Genomic DNA, 19,713 nt, shown 5'->3' on the forward strand with positions numbered 1-19,713 from the left:
TCAGGTGACTATAATAGTGGTATTAAATTAGGAACCCTCTGGATCTCCAAGTTCAAGCTGTGTAGGTGTCTTAGGAAAGGGTTTGGAAACCAAGCTCAATAACTGCATTGAGACCTTCTGAGTTAAATTCAAGGGAGATGGCATTTTGTCTAGAAATCCAAGAAACTGGGGATGTTTAAGCAGCCAGAGCTTGTATGGATCTATTTATCAAGCTCTTTTAAGAATGTTTTTTAGTAGAACTATGTCAGCTTTTTCCCTGTCAGATTTCAGTTTTGGGGTAGAAGTTACTAGGATTCAAACTCTTTTTTTCTTGGCCTCATTTCTGAGCTCTTTCTCAACACTGAGAGAGCTGGAAATCTGTTCACCTTTCCACGAGATAGTTTTTCTGTTCCTGATACCGCTCCGATTACAGCAGCTGGAAAAACATCTTTATACTCCCAGCCAAAAATCTGCAGAGAAATATGATTTGGCATCTCCAAGGCTGGGCTGATCTCTTCTCCATCTGAATGCCAAAACCCCTGAGGACTAAGGCAGCAGCCCCGGGAAGTGCCCTGTCGGAAAGCTGGCTGCTCCAGGGGCTGCAGGTGCCCTCCCAGACGCTTCCCCACATTACAATGAGCAGAGCAGGGAGTTTCCTGCTCCTGCTGGAGCCGAGCCAGTCACTTTCTCATCATCCATATTCCTAAGTGGAAGAGCAGATGGATCAGTTGCTTCCTAGATACCACGCAAACACGGATGCATTTGCAGACGGAGCTGCTCTTGTTTTGAAAGGAAGCGTGAGGCTGACCTGTGTAAGGAGCAGCCATCCCTTGGCTCTCCCTCCTCCCAGGGCTGAGTATTCCCCTCACACCATTGCACAGGCTGTGCCAGCTGCTCTCTGACAGCCCCTCGGTCAGCACTTACTGGCCCAGATGTCACCTTCTTAATTTCTCCCTTATTTTTTTCCTCATAGCTCAGTGTCTTCCCTATTTTGTCGTATTATGTAGGTCCCTTTCTCTCTCCTTCAAATCCTGCCTCCCTCCCCTACATGCTCAGCCCTATCCAACTAAAAAACAGTGTGTCACAGGATCCCTGCCGATCTCTTCAGGCTGCACTCAACAGATGCTCCTGTAACTTCAGGTTTTGGCATGTTTAAAAAGAGGAGGAAGAGGCCTGGGAGCTTTAAAATAGGTGTGGGGTTGAAGCTGGCATGAAAACAAAAGCACATATAAGTCACATCCTATTTTTTTTCCCCCTGAACCAAAGCAGAATCAAAACATCCTTTTGCTTTAGTCAAATTAAAACAAAACAGTTGAAACAAAATACTGCTGTGAGTAAACAGAGCTGTTGACCTGTCAGTGGAAGGCACAAGATCATCAGCTGTGTCCGAGCTGCAGGAGAGCTGTGACACTGACACAGGCACAGTGTGTTGCCTTGGGTGGCAAACAACCCACCCTTGTCCATGGGTTCCTTTTCCACGTTCCACACCTGGGAGGGAAATTTAAGTGTAAACCACAAACCTGAGTGTGTGGTTATTATCTAAAGCTTGAGAGAGCACTGAGGGTTTTGCCAGAGCCCTGAAGAGGGGCAGCGTTGCCCATCCAGCCTCCTGTGCTTCTGTGCTCATGGTAAGTGCTGGCCCAGAGGGACCCTGGGCCCTCCAAGCCCTCGTGCGCTCTGCATCCGCGTGGGGTGGACTGGATGAACTCAGGTTTAAGGAAAGCAGGAATTACCTTCTCCTTGTCTTTCCTCCGGCTTCAAACTGGGCAGAGCCACTGCCCCGGCACCCTGAGCAGCCCGGAGAGACACACCCGCAGCGGGATGCTCCCCGGGGACGGGGCACGGGGCACGCACGGGGGGTCATCCCCCCGGAGCAGGACCGGGGCTGGGTGACACGGAGGGGGGCGGCGGGGGCTCCCCGAGCAGGGACAGCCCCCTCCGCCCGGTGCCGCCGGCGGAGCCCTGCCCTCGGCCGGGGCTGGGGCCGCCCCCGGGGCCGGGGCGGGGAGAGGCGGCGGCTCCCGGCGCCGAGCGGAGCGGCGGGAGCGGAGCCGGGATGGCCGGACCGCTGCGGGCCGCGCTGGCGCTGGGGCTGCTGGCGGCGGCACAGCCCGCACCGGCACAGCCCGCACCGGCCCCGGGGCAGCGGCGGCAGGCGGAGGTAGGGCCGGCACGGGCACCGGGAGCGAGGCGGGATGGGAAAGGGATGGGAGCGGGCGCTGCTGCCGGCCGGCGTGGGATGCCCCTGCCCTGGGTGTGCGCCTGTCCCCGTGTGTCCGTGTGTCCCTATGTGCCCGTGTCCTGGGTGTGCCCGTGCACCGGCTGTGCCCATGTGCCATAGGTGTGCCCGTGTCCCCCCCGGGTCTGTGCCTGTCCCCATGTGCCCGTGCCATTGGTGTGCCCCTGCGCTGAGGGATGTCCCCGGTGTACCCCTGTCCCCGGTGTGCCCCTGTCCCCAGTGTGCCCCTGTCCCCGGTGTGCCCCTGTCCCCAGTGTGCCCGTGCCCTGGGTGTGCCTGTGGCATAGATGTGCTCCTGCACAAGGTGTGTGTGTCCCCTGTGTGCCCATGGCCCCGGTGTGCCCGTGCCACAGGTGTGCCCCTGTCTCCCAGGTACATTCCCACCACAGGTGAGTGCCTGTGAGTGCCTGTGCATCCGCAGGTGTGCCGTGGGTACCTGTGGGGTGTGTGTGTGTCACGGGGTGTGGCTGTGCCAGCTGGAGATGGGCCTGTGCCACGGGGCTGTGTTGGAATGTCGAGGTGTGTGCCTGTATGTGCTGTGTGTGGAGGTGTGTCACAGAATCCCAGGATGGTTTGGGTTGGAAGGGACTCTCAAAATCATCTCATTCCACCCCTTACCATGGGCAGGGACACCTTCCACTGGACCAGGTTGCTCCAAGCCCCATCCAACCTGGCCTTGAACACTTCCAGGGATGGGGCAGCCACAGCTTCTCTGGGCAAGCTGTGGCAGAGCCTCATGATCCTCAGAGGGAAGACTTTCTTCCCAATATCTAATCTAGCTCTGCCCTCCTTCAGTTTAAAGCCATCCTTCCTTGTCCTATCACTCCAGGCCCTTGTCCCAAGTCCTTCTCCAGCTCTCTTGAAGCCCTTTTAGGCACTGGAAGGGGCTCCAGGTGTCCCTGCAGCCTTCTCTTCTGCAGGCTGAACAACCCCAGCTCTCTCAGCCTGTCTTCAGGTGTCCCCACGGTTGATGTGTCTCTGCAAACCCACCCGTCCACAGAGCTCAACAACAACAGAACTCCTGCATGAGGAAACCTTCCCATCTCCCAACATATCAGGAGGGGACAAATGCCAGTCCTTCCCCTCCCTGCCTCTCCCCAGGGCTTTCCCCATCACCTCTGTTTGGATTTCTTTTGTTTGTCCCCAGATCATTGTCACGTTGTGCCACCATCCCTTCCTGTTTGTTTTGGGAGGACAAGGTGTGAGATTTGGCTGGTGAGCAAAGGTTTGTGTTGGGGATTTTTTCCTTTTTTGGACATCAATCCAGTGTAGATTTGCACAGACGCTTAATTTTAAACCCCAGTCAGCAAATCCTCAGGAATTAATTGTGATTTTTCACATGCTGTGAAAGTGGACATAAATGCTTGGAGGCTTGTTTTGATGTGTAGGTTTCTTATGCTGGGAGATGTTGTTTCAGAGAGGTTATTTATAGGTGTGCTTGTCCCACTGTGCACAAACCTCAACCCAGCCCCTCATGCCACCTGGAGAAAAAAAATCTGCAAAGATTTTATGCTCAGAAAATCAATAATTTAAAATTCACTGCAAAAGAAAACTAACTGACTGAGGGCAAGAGGTTTAAAAAGGTCCAAACTGCCTTTCCATTCCTCACTGGTGACTTCTGGGAACTTTTCCCTGAAAGCCTCAGAGCATCCCAGGATTGTGGCAGATCCCAGGTGAGGAGAGCTGGACAAATGACTTTCCTGTCTCTCTGCCTCAGTTTCCCCAGTGGGATGGGCTGTGCTGCCCAGGGACTTTGGGACAACACACACAACAAAAATGGAGTGAGAAAGCTTGTCTAAATAAACTGAGCAGTTAATTTTCTTTTAGAAGGAAGCTGAAATTCTCACATAACATCAAATAGTTCTAGTAACTTGTGGCTTTCAGAGCCAGGCTTTCCTTCCAAAGCTTTTTTTTTTTTTTTTTTTTTTGTTGCTTTTAAAATAGCCAAAGTTAGCAACAATGGGTTGTGTAAACTTAGATGCACAAGACTGAGAAGATGTCCAGTTGTGTTCTTTTCCTGGCTTGAGCCCATGTTTTCACTGCATCCATATCAACTTCAGCTCAAAAAAAAAAAAAAAAAAAAGGTAAAAGAAAAAAAGAAGGAAAGTTGGGAAATTTAATTTGAAACATTTGTCTGTTAAATCATCTTATCATCTGCAGGCTCCAGATAGGAGAGGGTCTGATGTGAGAGAGCAGAGAGCACGTTGTCTGCCTGGGCTGTGCTCAGGCAGCAGTTAGGGTGTGGTAATGCCCGAGATTCCCTGATCCCGGGGGAACTGTGTAAAATACAGAGGGCATGGGAGATCTCAGCCTGTGTTGGGAGTGAGGAGCACAGCGAGGTGCTGGTGGTGCCAAGGACAAAGGACAATCTGCAGAGATTTGTGTGAGAAGCTACAGATCTGTTGCAGTGGGAAGAAAAATAGGGGGGAAATTAGGGAAGGCAGTGAATGGAAATGGAGAGCGAGACTCTGGGACTGGGACATTCTCATTTAGGGTTTTTTTTTTATTTTTTTTCCCCCTGTCCTGCACTTCTCGCTACTGTCTTGCTCATGGCCTGGGTGTTTTCCCCCTCAGCCACCCAAGGACTTACATTTAGGACTCTGAGCTGTGTTTGTGCCGAGAAATGCTCCAGTGCCCGGCTGAGCTCCTTTAAGGAGCATCCAGTTGGGACGCTGGATGCTGAACACAGCCTGGATGGAGCAAGGGTCTCTGGGTACCACCCAGCACATGGTGGGGCTGGGAGGTCAGCTGGGACCCCTGCGTGCTCCCGGGGCACCCCACATCTTCCCTCTGAAATAAGGGGAAGAAATTCTTCTTCCTGTGAAAAATTCCTGCTGTTCAGCCTCGGCACGGCAATGGAAGGAGCGGGGGAGAGGAGGAGGAGGAGGAGGAGGCATCACCCCTGTGAGGCATCACTGGGCTCTGCGTGGACACGCAGCACCCGTGAGGTCTCCTGTCTGAGCCGCCGCCGGTAGCGCGGATGTGGCGAGCGGCTCCGAGTCACCCGGTGTGATTTACAGCCCCGTGAGTCACCGCAGCGCCCACAGCCCTGCTTTCTTCCTGCTTCTCCCCCAAAACAATCCCCGCTTGTTACGGCAAACATCGCCCGCCGGGCAAGGGGCCGCGGCGGCGGCAGCGGGGACGTCGCGTCCCCTCCCCGGTTCCCACCCCGGTGGAGGGGCAAGACCAAGCGTCTGGTTTCCTTTCTCTCCTTAGACATGAAAGCACGACCAGTCTCTGCGTGACCAAACTGGTTTGTCAGCCGCTCTGGTATTCGCAGGGGAAGGTTTGGCCAAGCCCAGTGTTTTTCCCTGTTTTCCCCAAGCTTTGGGTCGCGTTCAGGGGTTCTGGTGCTGCAGGAGCTGTGGTGGGTGGTGCAGCCCATCGGGGTCAGGTGTGAGGTGCTGGGGGGGCAAAGCTGAGGGTTCCCAGTGAATTATCACAGAATCATAGAATGTTTTGGGTTGGAAAGGACTTTAAAGCTCATCTCATTCCAACCCTCTGCCATGGACAGGGACACCTTCCATTAGACCAGTTTGCTCCGAGCCCCACCCAACCGGTTACTGAAACCAGGAGTGGTTTTAGTCAGACGTGATACAGTCCTGGCTTGTTGTCCCTCAGCTCCAAAGGGTCGAGTGTGAAAATAAAATGAACTTAAAAGATCCACCTCTTCAGTGGCAAGTGGATATTTTGTTGCTAAAGTAGATTTTCAGGAAGGGTAGGTGGGAAAGGAGATTCCCTCAGGACCAATTAGGGGAGCATCCCAGCAGCCTGAGGGGTTTGGGGCATTAATTACCCCCTGTCACTAACACACAGAATGAGCTGAGGTTTTGCTGCCTTTTCGGCAGGAGGACAACCAAGCTCTGTGCTCGCTAATCTCCCTTCTTATGTGTCTCTCTGTGCCCGTAGATATAATATTTATATAGATACTTGTACACACACTTAAACAAAAGAGGTGCAAGGACTCTGCCTGAGGGTTTGCAGGGATGTGGCTTGGGAGAGTGGAAGCAAATGAGCGTTTTAATTGCTGTGACATCTTCTGGAGGCAGCTCCCAGGCAGCAGCGACTCGGTGGGCAGGAGGAGCCCCTGCTTCTTCTGTGACCAGGCCAAAACATGCTCTGGGGTCAGCTCTCCTCGTGTCTGTACAGGGGGAAACTGAGGATGAAAAGTGGGAGCCACTGTGCCCATCTTGGTGGTGAGATGATGCAGGATGGAGCCGGGGGCTGCTGGAACGAGGGCTGAGGACACACCTGGGCTGGCTTGGTGGGTTGCTGCCATTTCATGACTAAAAACAAAAGACTTTTGAGGTGCAGCTTGAGACAGGCATCCTCTGTAACCACAGCATGAAGCTCCTGCCCACCCTTCAGCAGGATGGGATCGCTTCCCTCTGCTGCCGGGGGATGGAGGGGACAGATGAGGTTTGTGCCAGGCAGAGCAGAGGGACCACGTTCAGCAGGAGCCCAGTGTGAGGCTTCTCTGGTACTTAGCTGGTGGAAAGGAGCCAGGAGTTCCCCCAGGAGGGGAGAGCAGGCAGGACCGGAGCCTGCTGTCTCCGCACTCGTGTTATCCCGGTTTCCAGGGAGGGAGGACTAATTGTATTTGCTGTTGGCTGTCTTCCACCTGGGATGCCTGTGGTCGAAGGGCAAGGTGTTTCCTTGGCTTTAGTTCTCAGCAGAGATGATTTCCAGGGTTGTAACAGGCTCCACATCAGAGCCCCGAGATGGGAACAGCCCATCCATCTCCCCAAGACTCTCCTCCTGCTGTCCCTGCTGCAGCTCCAAAGGTTTTTCTGCCCCAGCACTGGCTCCCAGGCAGCCAGATCTGTCCTCCTCTCCCTCCCTCATGTGGAGGGGGAGCTGGCCATATTTCATATTAATGTTCAGCTCTTGGTTTCCTGCTGTTTTTCTTTTGCCATTGTATGGAAAAGAGCATTTCCCCATCTAGGGCAGGAGGGAGGGGGTTTTCCCGGCATGGCCAGGCTTTGCATTGCTGTCTCTAGGGAGGTTTAATGGGCTGGTGCTGGATTCCACTCAGCCCTGCCAGAGCTTGGCTGGGCTCTGGGGGGTTGTGCAGTGCTGGAGGGGTTCTTGAGTGCTGGTTCAATCACAGGACACTGTGGCATGGGGCTCTTGGGTTCCCTTGCACCCTGAAAACTCTCTGGTCCAGGGGGCTTTGTATGGTCTGCACTGTGATAAATACCTGACAGAGTGGAGGATCAGCACATCCCTCTCCTGTAGCTTTGTGTTTCCAGGACTACTATCACCCTTAACTGACAGTAGGTGTGTCTAGAAAATTTAATAAAATTTTTCCTGATGATTTTGCAGCTGGAGAGTTGGTGGCTGTGTGTGAGAACCTCCATGTGACAAAGACCAGAAACCACAGGGAAGCTACTGCTTTGGTTGGACTTGTAAAGCTCAAGGAGATCTGGGCAGGAATTATAAAGCCAGTGGCCTGTGTGCCTCCTGGTGCTGTTCAAGAGCAGCTGCTTGACACCAGTTGTTTTTTTGCTGTGCACCCTGACTTGTCCAGATGGGACAAGCCTTCATGAGATCATGGTGGGGAGAAACCATTTTCATGCTTTATGAATGGGACTGTGTTGGGTTACAGGCAAGGAAACAGCTTCAGGTTGTTTCATTTTAGATGCTGAGTGAAAGCAAATGTGTGGTAGAAAAAGTTCAGGCCATGCTGTGATTTGAGACCCGGGATTTTCTGTCCTTGTGCTTCTCAGCTCACATTTATCTGTGGTGATGTCACCACTGGGATCATCACCCTGCACCCATATATGTAACTGGGGATTTTCTAATTCTGGAGGAGAACTTTATAAAAACACAAAGGCAGAGGAAGAGAGCCAGATACCTTCTCCTCTCCAGACCACTCTCTTAGGGCTCCAAGCTACCCCATCCCCAGGGAGGTTCCTCCATTCCCATATCCTCCTTCCCTGCATCCTCAACCCGAATTGCCACTCTATTTTGTCTCCTGGTACCCATGCAAAGTGGGGATGGCATGTCCAGGCTGTACAGTCCGTCCTTGGGCAGAGGTGTTGTGGCTTCTCCCAGTGAACAAGCCAATGCTCTCACCTGCCAGCACAGCCCTTGCTCAGGCCTGATTTATCCTGACTCACCTGACCAGGTGTGGGGGGTCTGGGTGGCTCTGGCCACACTGGGCTCTCACTGCTGCAGCCTGGTGCTGCTGCAAGGAGCTGCTGGTGCCTCCAGCCAAGACAGGCTGCTTTGGTGGGAAACATGGCCAAATTCTTTGCCTAGGGCTGGGTGAGGAGTGTGTCCCAGCAGGAAGCTGTGCCAGTCCTTGCTGTGCTGCAGCCAGGGGGGGATCCTCCAGGTAGAAGGGGTGTAAGGGAGGAGATCAAGCTCGGCACCTGGAGGAGATGAGGTCTGCAGGAGCACACAGGGATGTGCCTGCCCTGCCCGTGGGGAGGTGACGGGTGCAGGAGTGACGTGTTTGGGGGTGATGTGAAGATGATTGTTAGTGGCAAGCAGAAGGTTTGAGCAGGAGAAGGAGAAGAGGCCCTGGCACACCTAAGGACTGCCATGTCCGTAAGCCATTCCTGCTCCTTGCCAGGTGACAGGCCCAGGAAGGGATGCTGCCTCCTCCACAGGGGGACCGGGTTGAGGTTGACATCCCAACCCCCTTTTCCCTGCCCTGGGATGAGCAGGGAGGGAAGCAGCTTTAAAAACACGTGTTTTCCCGGAGGGCACTGTCGGTGCTGTCAGGGTTAGCCCATGGCATTCCTGCTGCTCCTCACACCTCTCCTTAGGGATGCGGGGAAAGGAAGCCACCACTTTCACTTTTTATTATTCTTCTTATTCATTACTGTAAGTCCTCCGACTCTGCTGCACTAACAGGATGCTGGGCAGCTTGTTTGTCTCCCGCAGACATCCCCTGCGGGGCAGGCGGGTGTGGAGCATTCCTGTGACCCCGGCTATTAACTTCTCAGAGAGCTGGGGAGCAGCCTGAGCCGAGGGAAGCCGTTTATTTTCCTTAACATGCAATTTAAGTGTTGGAGCAAGTTCAGAGAGACAACCTCCATCCGTGTCAATGGCCGATAAGAAGAAGAATGGTTTGGCAGAGCTGATTGCCCCCAGCGTGTCTCCGCTTTGCAGCAGCACATCCTGCGTGGGGATGGGGGGAGGCTGCAGCCTGACCCCATCTCACCCCACCCTCCTCCTGTCCACAGCACTTTAGCCTTTGTTTCAATCACTGCGTTGAGCCGAGGGGATCAGAGCTGTGGGTTTGGTCGCCTCTGGCCGTGGATGACACGGCAGCAGAGTGTTTTGATCTCTTGATGCAATGTTTCCTCCTACGCCTCCGTCTTGTCATGGCCAAAACCCCCAAGAGCCATCAAAAACGACGGGGTGGAGACACACATAAACCTGTACGGGCACAGGAGGTGCGGCTGCTTGAGATGCAGAGATCTCAGGAAAAAAAATAAGTGGGAATTTCACACAGCCTCGGGTTTGCAGCACTGTTTGCCACTGCATCTCCTTTCCCCCCCCCCCCCCCTTCCCAAGCCACCCACAAGCTCTGAGCTGCACTTCTCCCATCTCTTCTTGCAGCTGTTCCTGGAGAAATACGGCTACTTCGGCGAGCCGGGGGCCGGCACACACAGCCCCGCCGAGTTCACCGAGGCGCTGAGGTGGGAACCTGTCACTGAAAACTGCGGGAGAAACTCAGCAGCTGCAGCTGCCTGGAGGGTGCCAGCACTCAGAGGGTCTTTTTGCAGCCAGAGGGGTCTCTTTGCAGCTGGAGGCTCTCTCTCACGGTCCGATGGTAAAGCACAACCGGTCCTTTTTGGAAGGGCCGGTCCGTGCCGGCTCCCGCAGCTGGATGCCGGCTGCTGGCACCCGGCGCCTGTTGAGCTGCTTTATTTGCCTTTTATGGCCCGGTGCTCCCCTTGCAATAATATCTGCGGGGAGGCCGAGGCTGGGGACGGCTGGGAGATGTCGGGGGGGGGGGGCGAGCAGCCAGCCCCTGCTTGGACTTCTCTAAGGAGATAACATCGGCTCTGGGAGCATCCCTGGCCTGACTCTGCGCAAAGTCAAGTGCAAAATCAAACACAAAGTCGAATAAATGGGGTTACAAACTGGAAAAAGTCACTTTTTTAGGCTCCCCTGTCCGCTTTTGCCCTGCTAGGAGATGACTTACAAGTTCAGCTATGGTGCGGAGCCAAATCCTTCTTGTTTTATCACCTGGGTGAAGTGCTGGTGGCGGGGTGTGAGGCTTACTGGGTGAAAACCCTGGCTCAGGCCAAATCCCCGGCACGAACATCACCGAAACCCCCCGTGTGTGTGGGGGGGGTGTCTGGATGTGGGTGCTGATATCTCCCTTCCCTTTCCAGGGATTTCCAGCGGGTGACCCACCTCCCGCTCCAGCGGGGGTGCTGGATGCCCCCACGCTCCATCAGATGGCTCAGCCGCGGTTGTGGCACCGATGACGGGGAGAGCAGAGTTGCCGGGGACACGCCGGGCATCGGCCGCCCGGCGCCGCCGGCGCACTGGCACAGCACGGTGAGCACCGACCCCGGGGGGGCCCTGTGGCGTCTGGGTTCTGGGCTACAGGAATGCTGCAAGTCCAGCTCTCCCATCCCGGACTCTGGGGGATGCTGCCGTGGGTGGGAGGTGTGGCCCTGGCTGCACCACATCCATCTTAGAGCCCACTTGGGTTTTGCACCGCTTTATTTTTAAACCTCTTTATTTTCAGTCGTTCTGTGTGTCTTGATGTCAGCGGTGATTAGAGGTGCAACTCCCACTCGTGGGGAAATTTGGCTCCCTGGGTCTTTTTACTGCTGTTGAGGGGCCCTGGACAATGCCTGTGATGCCATGATCTGGAGGGCAGGAGCTGGCAAACAGCAAAGTTATCTCTAGGTTTTGCTGAGCTTTGGGAATTCTGATGTGTGTTAATCACCCAGCAGTAACCACAAAACCTGTCAGCCCTGGGCTGCCTGACCCAGGGAGTCATTTCACCCCTGTTAAGGGGTTTAACTCTGCCCCTAGCATCCTTTTGTGCTCCTGTGCGTCCAGGATTGGGCCTCTTGTCCCTCATGAGCTCCCTCCTGGGCTTGTGGATGAGTAACTGGATTCCTAGAGAGCAAGAGGGCTGGGACCAGCTGTGCTTAGGACATGGGAAAAATGAAGGCAAGATTAAGAAAGAGCTCTATGCCGTGTCAGGCTGTCTCTGCATCTGGCAGGGCTGGCAGTGTACAGCCCCAGGAGAGCTCCCTCATCCTCCTCCAGCCTCTGGCTTTCCTTCCAAAGCCCTGACATGCAGTCTGGCCCTTGCAGGAGCCATCCAAGCCCAGGACAGGCAGGCAGTGAGGCAGAGAGGGAAGGGCCAAATGCCAGACCATCCTCTTCCCAAGAGCTGGCCACATCTGGCTCACCCAGCCTTGCCTGCTAGTGCCATCCATCCTCCTCTGATAGTAAATGCCCTGCTCCCGTGGAGGGAAGGATGGGATGCCAGGGTTTTGTTTTAGGGCTGCAGCCATCCCAGGCAGGTTTTAGCCTTTGCCACACAGGGTGTGTCCTGGTGGAAGCGCATCCAGTCCCCTTTGGAGTTGGGGGCTGTCAGCAATGGGAACTGATTCTGCCCCCAGGAGTGTGACCAGCTGGCCCTGAGTCTCCCCCTGCCATGGGCTCCTCAGAAAATGGGGGAGAAGGAGGCAGAGCTGGGGTTGGATGTCTGGCAGGTCTAAGCTCTTGGCTCAGACCCGGAGCAGCGAGCCCCGGCGTGCTGCCGGCTCCGTTTCCCCCCTGTTTTCCCGCACATCTGGAGCAGATGCAGACACTGGAGGTCTGTCACTGCTCCCACGCCTCGGCACCGGCTCTGGCAACCCACATCTCCCCAGGGCCCCACGGCTTTTTTTCCTGCTCCTGGCCAGATACACCCTGCCAGATGTAATCCCAGGGCCCTGGGGTCCCCACAGCTGCCAAGGGGTGCTGCAGGAGAGGAGGAGGAGGCTGTGATGCTGCACAGCAGCTGCAGGAACACACATCTTTGCACTCCTGTGTGGTAGGAGGAGAGTTGGGAGCTTAGAGGGGGTCGTACAAAGCTTGTCCCCTTCTTCATTGTCCTGGTGGCATCAGGGCTCTGCCTCCCCTGAAAGCTTTTAAGGAAACCTTGGGCAGTAATCTGTTGTGCCCCCAAGGTGCTGCCAAGATCCCTTCCCATTCTTGCCTAACTTGTTTCCAGGGGTAGCTTTGCTTTTCTCCCTGAAATCCAGCCCTTGGGCTGCATCTGCTGGACATGGAGCTGGCATCAGGCAGAAGACCTTCTCAGCAGGGCTCCATGCTGGATTTGGCTCTGGAGAGTGCCTCAGTAGAGGCAAGGGTGGGGTTCAAACTGGGTGCCCCAGCTTCTCCTCTCCTCAAATGATGTTTGGCCCTCTCCTGGGATTTGGTTGCAGCTCCAGCCTTGGCATCTCTGGGTGGGCTCTGGTGGGATTTCAGGTGGGTGCAGGGTGCCAGGGTTGCTGGTGGCACTGAGTTGACTCTCAGCTTCGCTTTGGGAAAGCCATGGCACTTCCCAGCATGGGAAGCTTTCCTCCACTCCCGGGTGGGAGACAAGTCCAAGTGCCCATCGTCACGCTGAGTGCTTGCCCCCACTGCAGGTGGGAGGTGGTACAAGAGGCATACCTGACGTACCGGGTGGTGAACTGGCCACCGTACCTGCCGCAGCACGAGGTGCGCCTGGCCGTGAGAGCCGCCTTCGAGCTCTGGAGCAACGTGTCCTCCTGGTGTTTTGGGAGGTGCAGGACGGCCCCGCTGACATCCGCCTGACCTTCTTCCACGGGGACCACAACGATGGACTCAACAACGCCTTCGATGGGCCAGGTGCTGGCGCTTCCCCCTCGTAAGCTGCTCTTTTACAACGTGGGCTCTTCCCCGGCAGGGAGGAGGGCTGGGGGTGAGGGAGGCAGAGCTCTGCCCCAGCAGCGCCTCTTAGCCCAGTTTGCACCAGTTTTGCTGTCTGATTTGTCCTCCCTCCCAACTCTGCAGCTGAGGTCTGCCAGTGAGGTGGCTGAAATATTCCTTATAGGATCATGCTGATGGCCTCTTTAAGGAGCCCTCCCATTGGATGGCACCCTCCAAACCAGAGCTAAAACTGATGCCCATTTAGGCAAACCAGAGCTGCATGTGCCCCCTGCCCCATGGTCCCTGATGGCTCTCGTGTCCCCAGGAGGTGCCCTGGCCCACGCCTTCTTCCCCCGGCGTGGGGAAGCCCACTTTGACAGCGCCGAGCGCTGGTCCTGCACAGCGGCAAAGGGCGCAACCTCTTCATCGTGGTGGCTCACGAGGTCGGGCACACGCTGGGGCTGGAGCACTCCCCCGTCAAGAGCGCCCTGATGTCTCCCTACTACAAGAAGCTCAGCAAGGATTTTGTCCTCAGCTGGGATGACATCTTGGCCATCCAGAACTTGTACTGGTGAGCCTGGCTTCCCTGAGCAGCCCTCGGGGTGGGCCCCACCCCGTGTGGCTGGGGAGGAAGATGTGGGAGGAATGTGTGGTGGGCACCAGCTTCCTCCAGGGCAGGGAAGGTTGGACTTGCTGCCTGCTTGTCTGCAAGCAAGGAAATGCTGGTGCGTGTTTTTTGGGGTACCAAGGGGTCTTTGCCACCACCACATAGAGGGGACAGGAATCAGAGAGCGGGACAGGGAGTGTTTGGAGCCCTGGGATGGTTCCTCAACCCTGTGCTTTGGACAAAGCCCATTCCCTGCCTCTTCTCCACAGCTCACCACCTTTTGGTCTGTTCCAGGGAAGCCCTCCAAGGGCTCGGCCATCCAGCTCCCAGGAAAGGTCTTCACCCATTTCCAGGACTGGGACACAGATCTTTATGGCAGGGACCGGCAGCAGAGGAGCCTCAGCACCTACTACTGTCACTCCTACTTCGATGCCATAACCTCTGGTGGGTGTTGGCCAGTGTGACCCCACCGGAATTGTGCACCCCTCCCCTTGTCCCAGCCTGGTTCTGCTCTGATAAGCTCCAGTGGTGGGAAGGGGGGGGGTTTGACTCATCCACAGCCCCTGCATGTGCTCCTGGGACTGGTGGGATCACTGATGCACGTTGCTGCCGTGGAGCAGAGTGCATGTTGAGGGCACAGTGATGGCTGGGTGTGTCAGGAGCAGAGGAAAACATCCTGAAACTTGGACCATGGCAAGAATTAATCACTGCAGGAGCTCAGCCATGAAAGATGGGGCTGGAGCTGTGATCAGCTTTTATCCTCTCCAGGCTGGAGCGAAGGCAATGAATCATGAAAGCTGAGGGATGACTGGAGAGGCAGAAAGGAACATCCAAAACATCCCCAAAGCCCCACAGGGCTGCGTGGGGAGGAGAGGGGGAGCTGGGGAGCAGTGGTGGGACGGTGGAATGAGGATTCTCACCCGGGACACCCTCCCTCTGCATCACAGACGCGGATCACAACCTCTACATCTTCAAGGGCAGCCACTACTGGGTGGTGTCGGCGAGTGGCAACGCCAGTGACCCACAGCCCCTGGAGAGACACTGGCCCGGCCTCCCCACTGGCATCGACGCCTGTGCCTGGTCCCAGCTCAGTGGCAAGTTCTACTTCTTCAAGTAGTGAGGCCTGGGCAGGGAGCTCCTGTTGTGGCTCCTGCTGCTCCTGCTGCAGGGCTGGTTGTCCAGGTCTGGCTGGAGCACCTTCTCCTGCCCATGTCCCCTCCCAGTGCAGAGTTGAGGCACTGTGGTGTCCTGGCGTGCAAAACCCTGGGCTCCGGTGCCTGCCCGATGAACCTTATGGCCTGGGATGTATCACCCCAGCAGCCACATCACCCCCTTGTGCCTCAGTTTCCCCATCAGCCTGCTCAGGAGAGCAGAGGTCAGGGTGTCAGAACCAAACCAGGTGCATCAAACCCTGTGGGGTCTCAGGGAGAAAACACTCCCCAAAGACATGTGGTGGAGAGGAGCTGAGTGTGGTGTTTTCGTGGCACAGATGGATCCCTGTGTCATGCTGGGGGCTGAGCTGCCCCCGGAGCTGGAATGCCATCCATGAGCTGACTGGCAGCACACCACAGCCGGATGGGAGAGGAAGGTCAAACCAGGCAGCCCGGCTACCAGGATCAGCCCCAGCTTTTAATGGAAACCAGTTGCTGGTTCTTCAGAAAAGGGGCTTGTTGCTGCTGCTGGGTGGGAGCCAAAGCCCCTCTGCCTCCCCAGCCCTTGCCGCTCCCTCCATCCCTCTCCAGGGCTGGGTCAGGCTGCAGCTTGGGAGCAGAAAGGGGCTTTTGTCTGCCTGTGCTGTGGGGACAGGACACTGTGGGGACAGGGCACTGTGGGGACAGGGCACTGTGGGGACGGGGCACTGTGGGGATGGCCGAGCCATTGGTCCCCATCACAGTTTCTGCTGCTGCAGTGTTGTCCCAGCCCAGGCCAGGTGGGTCTGTCTGTCCCATTCACAGAGCAGGAACAGGGGGAGGTTTTCAAGGAAGCAGCATGGGGGGGGGCTTGTTCTGTCCCTGGTAGTCCCTTTCTGTGCCTTCAAACCCCTGAGCTGCTGTGCCTCAGTTCCCCCCAGCCTGTTCCTTGGGGCAGCCCCACATTGGTGCTGGTTGGGTCACCAGTGGGATGGACATCACGGACACAAGGCTGGCTCTGTGGCTGAGTCTTTCCACATCTCCTGGAGCTGGTCCTGCCATGGACCCTTTAGGGTGGGCTCTGACGCCCTCCCTGTCTCTCCCCAGGTGGCCGGTGCTGGCGCTACGCGGGCTCCTCCCTGGAGGCAGGTTTTCCCCAGAAGTGCAGCGCCCGCGGCCCCTCGGCACCCGGACACCGCGCTCTTCTTCCAGCAGCTCCGGCACCTGGTGCTGTTCAAGGGCCCCAAGTACTTCGTGGTGAGCGAGGAGACCCTGGCTGTGGAGCCCTACTACCCCCGCAGCCTGCGGGACTGGCAGGGGCTGCCCCCAGCACGGCGGGGGCCCTCACCCACCGCGACGGCTTCGTCTACTTCTTCCGGGACGACCAGTTCTGGAAGTTTGACCGGGCAAAGCTGCAAGTGGTGGCCACTGGCAAATGGGCCACCCAGCTCCCCTGGATGGGCTGCTGGGACGCAAACAGCGGGCAGGTCCTCTTCTGAGCAGAACCTGCTGGGATGGAACGGGGGTCTGAACCCACCTCGCTCACCGCTGCCTGGATCCCTCTTTCTTTGACTCCGGGTTCCTGTCTGAGGATGGACTGGCAGGGAAACCAGCTGCCTGTGGATGGCTGGAGCCATGGATGGTGGAGCAGTGTCCCAGCACAGCATGGATGCAGGGGACAGGTCTGCCACAGCCAGGTGGGCTTGGAGGCTTTGGGAGACAGTATTTTTTTTAAAAGACCACAAAAAATACATAAGCCATAGAGACTGCAATCACACCCATTTCTGTTAACATTCAGGATATCGTTACACGTTTTTTTCCAAAGCAGGACTGGGGTGTTGCTACTTTTTGATATCTTTGTTGATATTTGTTGACATCTGTTGTTTTCCCACGACCAGACAGAGAAGTGCCTCGCCACTGCTTGGCTTGGGGTTTGGATGCTTTTAAATATGAGACTGAGAATGCTTCCTGCTTAAAACAAGAGGAAAGAGACATTTGGACGAAACTTTGGGTCGGTGTTAAGCTTTGCCCTTGCTGTGTGCTCAGAGCCCCAGGGCTGGGGGTTGGGGATGCTTTGCTGGGCTGTGCTCACATCCCAGAGCTCTAGTGAGGCACCAGCTGGAGATACCAACACAGTGGGATTTGGGGGGAGAAACCGAGGGATCTGGTGCAGGAGCCTCTTTGGGGTGGAGAGAGAGGGGAGGCACAGCTGAGATACGACCATGTGTCTGTGCAGCTCACGGGTAACTCTGCTTTGTCTCTGCAAAGGCAGGATTGGTGTGTTTTTGAGTCCCTGTGCCACAGTTGGATGAACACGGGGTTGACAAATTACTGGGGGAGGAGGGGAGAGAGGGGTGAGCAGGACAGACATGTCTGTGCATGCAGGCTCACAAGGACAGCACGGCTGCATATTCTTCATTCCTTTCCCAAAGCAGGCTCCCCACCTGGAAACGCCACTGGCTCCTGTGCAGTCACCTGTCATGTCCACAAAGGGCCATCGTGTCCCACAGAACAGGGCAAGCATCAGCTTCCAGGCTGGAAATGCCATCAGTGCTGAGCAAGACAGGGTTCAACTTTATTAAAATGTCCTTTGATTTGAGAGATTCGGGGATTTTCACAGTGCTGGGGTCGTACACAGGTGGGCTGCTCTGTCACTGATGGTTCTCCCAGGACTCAGACTGCTTTGGGCTGGTCCTGCTGTGCTGGTGCTGTGTCAGGGTGCTGTGCTGTGGTGCCATGCAGGGTGCTTTCCCCATGCCAGCAGCTCTGAGGACTCTTTTCTTCAGCACAAAATCCTCACTCGCCCTCGCTCACCTAAACCTTCCCTAGAGAGGGCAGGAGCCAGGCTTGCCCCAGGCAGGTACCAAGGCTGGTACTTCCCAAGGGTTTTTGGTGCAGCCAGCTGCCAGCTGGGATGTAGGTTTGGCAGGATGGAGAGCCACCACTCCTCCTGTTCTTCATAAAACTTGTGAGTGAGCCCTTCGTGCACAGACACGAACATGGTCACTTCATCTGCTTAAAATCTCAGGGGACTTTCAGCGTTGCCAAAGAAACGGGGCCGCAGCATTTTCATTTGGAATTGGATGATAATAAGGCTTGTGGGGAGTCCCAGGGGCTTGGAAACCTCTTGGCAAATAAAAAGAACCTCTGGATACGTGGCATTGGGATTTCTGCTTGTTTTCATGTCCCAGTTTGGTTTTGCTTTGTTTTTTTTTTTTTAAAGCCAATCTCCGGTTTCCTGACAGGGCTGTGTTTAAGATGCCTGTGGGTGTTTGGGGTTGGAGTGGGTATTGCTGAATTTGGCCTCAGCTTTTGTGCTTGCTGGATCAAAGGGAGGAAATGGATCCCACGGTAAACTCACTGATGGTGATGAAAACAGGGAAACTCTAGTCCCTACTTCCTCCCAAATTACTGAGGATTTTTCCACACCTTGGGATGCGTTAATAGGTTTTTTTCCCCAGGCTGAATTCATGCTGATGGGGGCCCTCCAGCTACTGAAGTGTGTGAAGGTGGATCCTTGCTTCCCAAGGGACAGGGAACATCCCAACCAGCTCCCTGGGCTGCCACTGACTGTGGGATCTGCAGTGTGATGGGAGGATTAATGAGGGCATTGATGAGGTGATGGGGGATTAATGGAGGGATGATGGGGGATGGAGGATTCATGGGGAAAGCTGGCACTGGACAAGGTCTTTCTGTCAAGGCATTTGCTCTGGATGTCAAGCAGGGTAAGAGCAGTGTCACTCCTGCTCCACGTACAGGAGGATTTCTGGGCCAGGCTGTACCTCAGGGGTACTCTACACCTGCAGCTTGCCAAGAAGCAGCAGTCCATTATCCCCTTTCCTGTTCCCTTAGGAGAAAGCAGGCATCCCATCTGCTGTTGACTGGAAGGTGAGGATGGGACAACCTCAAATCCTCTCCCCTTTTTGAGTTTTCCTCTTCCTCCCTGGCTTGCTGCTATGTGTTTCCTGTGGCTGTGTCCCATTGGGACCTTGGGGTCCTGTGATGCTGCCGGGGCTGGGGCTGAGCACAGCATTTCTGGCAGGGATGGGGTGACTGTGCTGTATCAGCTGCACCCCACTGGTGTGGGGAGGGACCTGGAAGAGGTGAACTCACACCCTGAGCTGTGCAGTCAACCCCAATGGGTGCCCTGGCTGGAAATCCAGCTTCACAAGGGTCCTTTTCCTCCTGCTGGGCTCCCTGGCTGGGGCATGCCAAGCACAGACTCCTCCAGCCTGCCACACATTCCCAGGCAGAATAGCTGGGATTCTTGCATTTCCCCCAAAATGACACTGGCTGGGCAGTGAGCTGCAGTGAGCATCAGCAGCTGGCTCCGGGGAGAGGACAGGTCTCCCAACACAGCAAGAAGCCCCCAAAGCCCATGACAGAGCCCCCTGAGCACATGAGGCTCTGTTTCGGTCCTGAGGCGTGAGCACTTCCCTGGTAGATTTGCTTTTTGCAGATGTACCTGGGTGTTGTTGCAGCTCTGCAAGCCCTGGGTTAGGGAGGGAGTATCCCACATTCCCAGAGGTGCCCACTCATGTGTAGTTATTTCCTTAAAGCCCCAACTCCTGGAGTCATGCTGTCCCTGGAGGAGCTTGGCTTTTACCAAAGACCTCGCTGTTGTGAGCAATTTGGGAAGAAGTTTGCAAGGAAGCACAGGGCAGAGAAACCCCAAGGGTGGGTGTGGAAATAAACCCTCCTCACCTTGAGGTTGCCCTGAAGATGCATCCTGTAGGGCCACCAGGTCCCCCCACCTGCAGGGGAGGTGGGTGGAGGGGTGTCGGGAAGGGGGGAAAATCCCTCTCATATGTGAGCAACTTGGGAAGCTGATGAGCTGCTAATTCCTTCCTGTCCTGGAGCCAGGGCCCTCGGGGGGAAAATCCACCCTT

At 55.8% G+C, this 19,713-nt stretch overlaps 1 protein-coding gene across 1 annotated transcript; it reads left to right on the forward strand.

Annotated features, from left to right (window-relative positions):
* Positions 1 to 2,035: 2,035 nt before the first annotated feature.
* MMP28 (matrix metallopeptidase 28) lies at positions 2,036 to 17,982 on the forward strand. Its single transcript, XM_032707460.1, is given in 17 exon segments — positions 2,036 to 2,140; positions 9,794 to 9,873; positions 10,576 to 10,603; positions 10,606 to 10,656; positions 10,658 to 10,703; positions 12,496 to 12,516; positions 12,844 to 12,866; positions 12,869 to 12,962; positions 12,965 to 13,066; positions 13,413 to 13,478; positions 13,481 to 13,656; positions 13,988 to 14,138; positions 14,642 to 14,807; positions 15,068 to 15,069; positions 15,932 to 16,001; positions 16,003 to 16,151; positions 16,154 to 17,982. Coding segments are annotated over 17 exon segments (1,500 nt in total). The 3' UTR covers positions 16,324 to 17,982.
* The last annotated feature ends 1,731 nt before the right edge of the window (positions 17,983 to 19,713 follow it).

The sequence above is a fragment of the Chiroxiphia lanceolata genome, chromosome 20, assembly GCF_009829145.1.
Source record: "Chiroxiphia lanceolata isolate bChiLan1 chromosome 20, bChiLan1.pri, whole genome shotgun sequence".
In the NCBI taxonomy this organism is placed as follows: domain Eukaryota; kingdom Metazoa; phylum Chordata; class Aves; order Passeriformes; family Pipridae; genus Chiroxiphia; species Chiroxiphia lanceolata.